Below are 9515 nucleotides of genomic sequence, written 5' to 3' on the forward strand. Positions count from 1 at the left end.
AGGATTGTATCTAACTTTAAGAACAACTTGGCGGGGCACTAGAGTGGGTACCTAAAGCTCAGATGTTATATGGCAATTACTGTGTGTACACACCAGGCCCTCAGAAGTGACAGGTATTGAAGAGAAACTTCAATTAAGAATCTCAGCACCTTGCTGAAATGCTGCTGTCACCACAGCAACCTAGACAGGTCCATATCCACAGACTGGCCCAGGAAACGAAGACTTTAGTCACAGAATACATTCCTGTATCTATTACCTGTATTCTTAATTAATTACTGGTATTCTTAATTAGAGGGCTGATTTAAACACCACTATGGCTGGAATCACCTCCCACTGCTGCTTGTTATTAGAAAGCCATCAAGAGTAAAATGCATGACTATGCTGCACAGAATGCTTTTCGTCTTTTTACAGTAAGGCATGAGTTTGATTTTGGACAGCAGTGTGAAACAGAGGGGCTGCTCTCTGAATCATGCTGACAGGAAATGAATGGAAAACAGGAGGGAGAACATACCTGCATAACTGTGTTTTAGCACAGAGAAGACAGTAGGAGTGAAACAACACAAAGAGCACCTCCTCGCAAGGAGAGCATCAGTTACCTTTGGGCGCTTCCATTCAACTTTCCGTTGTGATGCTGACTGGTAGAAAAGGGACTCATCTGAGGCTGGGAACTTGGGATCTTCGAAGAGTCGTCTCTGCTGGATACACTGACTTTTCAGCTCATGGTACTTCTGATCTCTGAAGAGTTGCACTGATGAAGACATATCTTTCTGTCTAGATAAGATGAATATTGGCTTGTATAAATCAGGAAGGCTCCTTAAAGTCCAGAGATATCGCTCATTAGTCTTTAACAACAGAGCATATAACTTGCTCTAAAACAAGATTAATTAGTGATTTCTGATTAAAAAGAAACCATTGTTAAATAGTAGACTAGAAAACCATAAAACCCAAGATCATCTGTATTAGGTTGGTATTTTTGGCTGAACAGAACTTTTATCAGGCAAGATATTAGAGAGTCCAGACCAGGCACAAACCCATCATTTTGCTTTGTCTAATTGACTGCAGAGCTGCAGAGTGGGGCTCTCAGCCTGCACCATGTGCAAAGGGCTGGACCATCTTTCAGGCCTACATTCTTCTTCTGACTACTTAAGCTCTAACTACTTCAACTCTTCTGCCTAAATAAAACCAAAACCAGATTTCCACAGTTCTCCATCTTAATTTAAATGACAATTATTTGGCTGGTGTTATTGTCTTTGAATTTGAAGTTATATTTCAGGGAACTGAACTCCCAGAAGTAGCAAATATTAAAAAACAAACTCACAACAAAAATAAAACCCAAACAGCTTACTCTCAGGCCCTTATTCCCAGAATTGTAACTATGTTAATGTGGCAAGTGTTTGGTCATAGCCACACAGCTCAAATAAATTACTTAAAGACATTCTGCAGATCAGAAATCAACTGCAGAAATCATTCAGCATAGTTTGAAGTCTGGGGGATGGTAAGGGATGCTACTTATAATTCAAGGGAGAAAATGGACTATCTGAACTTACTCTGTCTGGAACACTCCTGTGTGTCAATTCCTTTTTTCTTCCTTTCCCACCACAGGTTAGAGACGTATCTCCCTTTCCTTGAGTTATCTGCAGCAATAGAAGACAAACACAGTTTGTCCTGATGTCAGATCAACAGAATTAAACAAAATGCATGCAATGGAGCATAGCATCCCATTATCCTAGCACCCTACTTGCTGTGTGCTGTTGCAGTGATCTCAGCTCATGCTCCTTGAGCCACTCGCAGCATGAACTGGATGAGATTTCATAAATTTGCAGAAAACTAAACCAAGCTGGGCACAAGCCTTTCCAGGCAGGTGAGCACAGCAGGAAAAATACAGAAGAATAACGAGGAACACTGGGAAATGTCACATTTATCATGGTCTTTTTTTCTTGTGAGTGAAAGCTACTATGGCCAAAATATCCTAAGGATGGCTTGAACATCACCCCTCTCTTCTCTCACCCCTTTCCACTCCTGCCCCAAGATAAATCAGATGGTCCTTCAAGGATGACAAATGTTGCTGTCATGCCTTTGTTCATGACAATGAGGAGAGTGTTCAAGAATGCTCTTCCACCTCGTTGCCATTCTTGCACCTATTCCAAAGCCTCCTAAACCACACACAGAGTAATCTACACGTAAGTGATTTCTACCAGCAGAATTTTACAGGGCAAAGAGATAGGACTAAAAAAACCAGTTTATTCTTGATATTTCAACCAGCCAAATCTTCAAATGCCAGTCCATTTTCCATCCTTTCTCAGGGGAAGAAATCCAGCAGTAAATGTTGATTTTAGCAATTCCCTTTTTCTTAAGGGCATTTTCTTGTAAATTATCTCCCCCCCAAAAGGCAGTCACAAGGCATCTCACTTGGCAAATGCCTTGCAAGACAAGGCAAATAGACCTGCTCTCCCCAAAAAACCAGTTCTTCAGATTCAAGTGCAGAGCAACTTCTCAATTATATAGAGATAGCACAGGGACAAAGAAAGTAAGTCTGGCTAATTGGGTGGGCTCTAGATTATTTCATGGTAACTGGCATTCCTGCTTATGAACAATTCCCCCTTTGACAACTAACATTCTAAACTGAGCCTATTTTCAAGATACACAAGGTTTTCAGCTGTCACTGCCTAATTCATGGTCTTCAGTGACCTCATTTCCCCACCCTTTCCCCCCTTCTATCTGATGGATTGGAACATGAGTCTTTCCAGGATTAAAACCCCATTGCACAACAGCCAGTCTTGAAGCAATGCACAGAATGTGGTCATAAAGCACAGCACGTGAAATGAAGCTGCTCCCTGCCTCACCCTGAGCTCCACGGGGCAGTGCTCACCAAGGGGAATGCTGGCAAGGAGGAGGCTTCTCCTGCCAGGCTGTTAGCCTGCTCTTCTCCAGGCTTCCTGGGCCATCCTAAGTGTGTGTCTTGGAAAGAGCCTCTGGTCCCAGGGCTGCCCAGCCTGGCTGCTCGCTGCTTTGCATCCACCCAGGAAACACCGAGCCCTGGAGCTGCAGTCCCACCATCACCTGGTGAACCAGCAGGAGCACAAACCCACCCTTCTGAAACACAACAGAAGTCTCTTTTTTGTGTTGAGAAGTCCACAGGAAAGAACGGAAATGCAGTTTCTATACAACAGCTTCCTGGTCTGAGCACTGAGGATGGAGGACCACAGCTGAGCCCCTCCTCTCCTGGGGTGTTCACCTACCAGGACGTGGCCTAACCTGGCTGAGACACGCAGCGGGCACCAGGCTCCACTCCAAGGTTCAGTTTTGAAGCAGCTCCCAGTTTTTGACCCTCAGCTGAACGTCAAAACCAAGAACCATGCTGCCTCCTCCTTTCTCGGGTTCACATCTGCTCTGTACCCAACAGATTTACCTCTGCTTGGGCTGACACTCACAGCGTACAGCTGCACCAAGGAAACACCAAGCAGGGCTTGGCAGCAGCTCTTTGCAGGGCTCCCCCTGCCATCATGTGATACAGTGAGCTGCGCTCAGCATAAGGAGGGCCAAGGAGCACAGTCCTAAAAATACCCCTCAGTTTGGAAAGCTTCTATTGCTCTGCAGAGAGAAAGGGACCACTCCAGGGGAGGCACAGAAGAGAGAGCAAAGAGACCCCCCTCTCCGAAGAGCTCTACAGGTTGCTGTTCTTGTGCATTTGGTTTATTTCCCCTACCACATACAACTACAGATTTGCTTTTTGTCTTTCCCAGCCTCTGAGCTGAGCTCCTCAGCACTTCTCTCTGGGCAGCAGACTCCGATGTTTCTACAGCGATCCCCCTGGATATCAGCAGCACAATAGGTCCCATGTCTCTCTGCTTTCAAACACGGAGCTTTAAAGAGTTTCCCTGACCCTCTCTTTTTCCAGTGAATCAGTGAAATTCCTGTTTTAATCAGAAAAGGGATTTCAGCAGAACAGCAAAGACAAGGCAGTGCAGGTCCCCTTTCAATCAGGCTCTACTTGCACAGTCCCCTCCTCAGCCTGACAACAGCAGCGTTTCATTTTTACTTACAGTTAATACTCAGAGATGCTTCCCCCGTCAGAGCCAGCAAGAGTAAGGCTCAATTGCATTCAACACGGTGGCAACTACCAGCTCCTGGCATTATTAGCAGCCTTAAATTAAAGGGACATTCACTGGAAATCCAGTTCTTCACAAGCACATTAAGATGAGCTTCAAGGATTATTTCCACTACCCAACAGTATTTCATTACACTCACATTTTACTGTCTTAACCTTTCTCTTGCCCAGCTGCAACACAGAAGATCCATAACAAACAGGACTGACTTAATGGTCCAGACAGGTGCGAGGGGGAAATCACATCCTCGCGGCCATTAAATTCATGCAATGACCGCACAAAACCCAACAGAAGTAATCTCTTCTCAGCCCATTTTTGTTACTCTGTGTAGCTAAGAGACTCACAGGTGAAATAAGAGAAAGAAGTTACTGCAGCCTTTAAGAGCACCCCTTAGCAGCCAGCTAGCTTGTCTGCAAACACATCCCTCCTGCTCCCATCCCTGCAGGAGGAACCCAGCACAGAGCTGGGTTTGCCTTAACAAAAACCAGCACTTTCGATCCCAAAAGCACTGCCAAGCAGCTGCAGTGACCCCTCTGTCCACAAGGAACTCCTCTTCAAGGAAGAGCCTGGAGCGTTGCAACACATACATTTTATCACACACCCCACTTTTCTGTCCAGCTGCAGGGCTCAAAGGAATTCCCTTGCACAGCACCAGGACTAAAAGGACAAAGTGTGTTAGCAGCCAGTATTTAAGGCTACAGTTGAGCACAGCTTTGAACATGAAACTGCTTCTTCCAGCAAGTGGATCCCGAGATAAAACTGCCCAAGCCTGAGCACGCCCCGGCCTCACAACCACAGTCCTGCTGTTCCAGGAGCCCCCATCTGGGAAGACCGTAGAAGGATGCCAGAAAGGACACACAAAACGCATGCCATGCTCTGGGACAGCATCCCAGTTTTAAGGATTACTATCCATTTGCATATACCAAGCTTGCTTTCGTTTCATCCAAACAGTAGCCTTACCAATAATAACCACCAACACATGGTTCTTGGGTTTCTCTTTTGTAACTGCATTTGTGCTTCTCTTGACAACACACAAAACCCTCCCAACTCTAAACTCTGTGCTCTTCCAGAGCAGATTTACCTCCAAACCTCAAAGCCAGTGTTTTGACTGTGACAGCAAAACAGGGATTCAAGTATTTAACTGTTTGCAAACATAGTTTAGTATTTCCCTAAACATCTCTTTCTCCAAACCATAGCTTGCTTCAGAGCAATCATCAGTGGGTGCTTCCCAAAAAGCAGCCTGGCAGCCAAAAGCTTTAAATTACTCTGAACTGCTTTTCCATGAAACTAATTAAAGACTCATCCAGGGCTCCAGCTGGAAAAGGTTACTGCCTTCTCTTCCCATGCAGGATGGCCACAGGTCCTTACAAAACAGTGACTTTGCAAGTTTGTATTAAGAATGTGGGGGAATTTAAAGGAGCTGAAACACTTCCACTGCATGTACACTGAGGTTCCGTGACCTTGGCTGTTCCACTGCTACTGATGCATCAGGGTCATCCCTGCCCAAAGCACAGAGCATCACTACTGGAGGAATGTGCTCATTCAAGTTCTTTAAACAGCTCAACACACTAACTGCACTGGGAGTCTTTATGCTGGATCAGGTATCCTCTCCTTCTGCGGAAGCCAAAATAAATGTATAGTCAGTATTAAACCTGTACTGTGTGACTATGCAATTACATTAGTAAGAACATACCCAATTTGGATCAAATTTGCTGCACAGGATAATTTAATAGCACCCAGTCCAGTATTAACAACTGTAACCCCAGAGCTTCTCAGCTGTTTTGGACGGCAGTACTCTTCCTGCTTGGATGAAATACCAAGTTTCACTGCATGCTCTGGGGATACCATGCTTGTGAAACATTAGCCTTCTCCCATCCAGCTTTTGGATTTTTCAGCAAGATAAGGTTAATTTGACTTTTTTATGGCATCTTTTACATGCATATAAAGGTTTCTCCATCTAGCTCAGCTGAAGAACTGGCCAAGGGAAGGAGACAAAAGCATTTGTCTTCTCACAGAAGCACAAAGGGGCCAACACTCTTTCTGCTGGGCAGTTTTTGCCATACTTAGCATTGAGAGGAAAACTCCCATATTTTCATCTGAGTGTATCTGCCCTATCTTACCACTTCTGACCAGGGGAGACTAACTGGGCAACAGAAACAGGACTGGGCACAACCTGTTTGCTTTCACAGGCAGCATCATGAACTGGCAGAATCATCTGGCTATAAACCAAAGCTTTCCTCCAATTAAATTAATCACAACACTTGTATTGCAACATCATGGTGTTTAACCTTCAGGTCTCACTGATGATCAGCTTGAAAACTGAGCAAAGTCAACACCCATGTGTGCATGAGATTACTCAGTGGTAAAATGGTGATTTCATGGTCAAAACTACTCAAAGTCCTGGCAGAACACACTCAAAGAGGGTCAACTTTGGCTATACTCCCTCTCTCCTCGCCTTTTCACTGAGTTCATTCCAGTGCAGTCACCTATGAAATAACTTTAAATCATTTTTATTCTCTCCCCTTGAGCAAAGGCAAAGATTTAAAAGGAAATGGAGTCAGCAGCAGAGCAGAATTTTGCTTCTGCTCACACCAAAGAATTACTATACAGTGAGTGCTTTCAGGAGGAGGCTACTCCTGCCAGGCAGCACATATTGCCCTGCTGCTTTTAACCAAGTTAGAAAAGTGGGGTTTTTTACAACTGTGTTTTGTGGGGGGTTCGGTCCTGTCCATACACAGCAAACAAACTGCTGGAAGGGCTCTTGCACCAAGACCCCAAGGGGCTCAGCCAGGGACACAGCTTGTTTGGCAGCCACAAGTGGAAACCCACAGTGCACTGAGCAGCTCCGTTGTAGTGAGCATGTATTAAGTTAAAGGCACACCAAGTCTATGAGCTATGGGCATATGTGGTACTTTACAGCTTGGGCATTAAAGTGGTGGCTTTAGTCAAGTTTTTTAGACTACATCTGAACCCTGGCATTTGGCCTCTGTCCCCACTGCAGATGCTCAAGTCCATTGCTAGACCTCAGGCAGCACTCAGAAGTTCCGAACTCTCTGCACATCCAGATTCTAAGGGTCTCTGACTCCGAGAGCAGCCAGGGTGAGAATACAAGGATGAACACACAGCACTACAAATCAACACGTGCACATTCACCTGCAGTTGACAAGCAAGATTAAAATGCTGTTCTAAACAGCCATGCATCAGCACTGTGAGCACATGCTGCCTTGTCAACAGGTCTCAGAAGCAAGCACTGTGGTCATTTCCACCTCAGGACTTGCCACTTGCTCATTTTATGCTGCCACTTTTGTTTCTCTAGTGAAAGGAGTCTTGTGTCAGGCTGTGTGCATTGCACAGGATACAGTTGTAGAACAGCTTGATCCTTTAGCTTAACTGTCCTTCCTTTTAGTGAGGACACAAAGTGGCTGTGGGACACGTTACAGAATATGCAAGCAGAGAGGGTTTTCCAAAGTGCACAGGTATCTGCACACTTCAAGTGGGATTTACCCCCGAGTGCCTTCCACCACAGCTTCAAGACCAGCCAGATTTGCAGCTAATTACAGAGGTACAATTCCAGTTTTGAACTTAAAGTAATTTTGTAGAAGAGATGCCAATTATTACAATTAACATTAAGCCAAGTCAAGTGATCTGTTACCAGCTCTAAAGCAAACGCTTACAGCAATGTCAGTTAATTCACTCAAGCCAAGCTTTTGTGCTGAAACCTCAGGAAACAACTTTCTTCAGAATTCCAGTATCCCTCCATTCTGCCTTCTGAGTCAGTTTAAAAACTACTATGATTGCAAATTAATGGGTTATTCCTATCAGGCCACTCCGTTACTTTATGTATCCGCTTACCTATTATTTTAGACACAGTATAAAAGTCTCTTTCACAAGAACAACAATAAAGAAGTAGTTAAATTCCCACTTGAATTTCACTACAAAAGAATCCTCAGCAAGAACCGACAGTATTTTGGGAGATAAGAGACAGTACGGAGAATGGAATTATATGAGCACCAAGATCACATCACCCTTCATCAGCCCAGCCCCCTTATTCAATGTAACTGTCAGAGAGAAGCCTAACATCAGATCAGTTATCCCAGAAGGAACGAGAGCAACCATGCTTTTGCAATAAATCACGATGAGCTCTTGGCTCAGGGTTAACACACAGTTAAGTTGCGATGCCACTTTCCGAACGCAAGGTACATTACTGCAGTAGACGAAAGCATTTTCTCTCCTCACTGGCTGAAGTGCTCATTACAAGTAAGGCAGAGTTTTCATCCTGGCGATAAAGGCGCAGAACAGGTAAATCCTGGTTTTCAGGCTACCTCTGCACTTACCTGGCTGAGGTCTGTCCCTGCTCAGAGGCACATCAAACTCCAGAAGCACTCCTGCAAACAAAGATCCCCTCGGCTTCTTAACCTGGAACTCTTTGGACTGTACCAAGATCACATCACCAGGGGGGTGTGTGTTGGGATGACCCTTCCAGAGACGAGTTATGGAAACCCTCAGGGCTGACCCAAAATGCAGCCTTGTTGACTCCCAGTAAACTGCTTCCTAGCTGCAATTGCGGCTGTAACTGTGAATGAACTTTTAAAGGAGGAGATGAGGCAAGGCAAGATGTTTGGCAAGAGCTGCAGGCATCATTTTTTGTATGGAAAACAGGGCAGATTAATGTGCACCATGAAAAAAAAAATCATATTCCTTATTAGGCTGCACACTGTTCCTCACTTGCATAAAGCCAGCGTCAATGCCTCTGCCTCCGTGTGTCCCACAGCAGCCCATCCAGGCCATGGAGAAGTGACACACAGCTTCTCTAGGACTCACAGCACAATGGGGTACTTCAGACCAGAAGACCCAGCAAAACCCAATGGGCGGCTTTGTGCCCTCGACCCTCAGCGCAGTGACAAGCCTGCAGCAGCCTCAGGGACACCTCTCGTACACTTGGTCCTGCCTTGACTGTTCCCAGTCTAGAACTGCTCAGTTTTGCTGTTCCCATTTCATTTGTGGAGGGGGAAGCAACCTGAATGAGAAGAAGCGACAGAAGAGATTCCAGAGCTCTCCAGCCTCTGCCCTCAGGAGGCTGAGCAGCTCCTGGGCTGTGCAGCACCGAATCAGCTCTCCACCTCTGATCCTTCATGAAGCATCCTCACTCAGGCACTCATCCCATCTTGCTTCTCAAGCTGTGCTAGTAACAGGAGATGTAACACTTTATGGGGGTAACAACATAGTTTAGAAAATACGTCAGAAAATATTTAGAAAATTAGAAAATACTTTCCTTTTTGCCATGGCAAAATAAGAAAAGACAAAAGTAAATTCTCATTAAGAAATGGTTTTGGTGAAATAAGCTTCTCCCCATGCTCTGCTCAGTCCTAATTTCCTTTTGGGTGAATTTATTTAACATTTTTTTTTCCT

At 45.0% G+C, this 9515-nt stretch overlaps 1 protein-coding gene across 1 annotated transcript in view; it reads right to left on the minus strand.

Moving 5' to 3' along the window:
* The window catches only part of CAPN6 (calpain 6), a 56169-nt gene extending 46884 nt beyond the window's left edge, over nt 1-9285 (minus strand). Inside the window, exons 1-3 of the mRNA XM_061445718.1 lie at nt 8441-9285; nt 1548-1634; nt 597-771 (exon numbers count right to left, since the gene is read on the minus strand). Of these exons, the coding sequence (XP_061301702.1) occupies nt 597-761 (165 nt within the window). The 5' untranslated portion in view covers nt 762-771; nt 1548-1634; nt 8441-9285. The remainder of the gene's footprint in view (nt 1-596; nt 772-1547; nt 1635-8440) is intronic.
* Between the last annotated feature and the right edge of the window lie 230 nt (nt 9286-9515).

This window comes from Pezoporus flaviventris, unplaced genomic scaffold (genome assembly GCF_033815535.1).
Source record: "Pezoporus flaviventris isolate CSIRO_AGI_PZ_B2104156 unplaced genomic scaffold, CSIRO_AGI_Pfla_v1 ptg000005l, whole genome shotgun sequence".
NCBI lineage: Eukaryota > Metazoa > Chordata > Aves > Psittaciformes > Psittacidae > Pezoporus > Pezoporus flaviventris.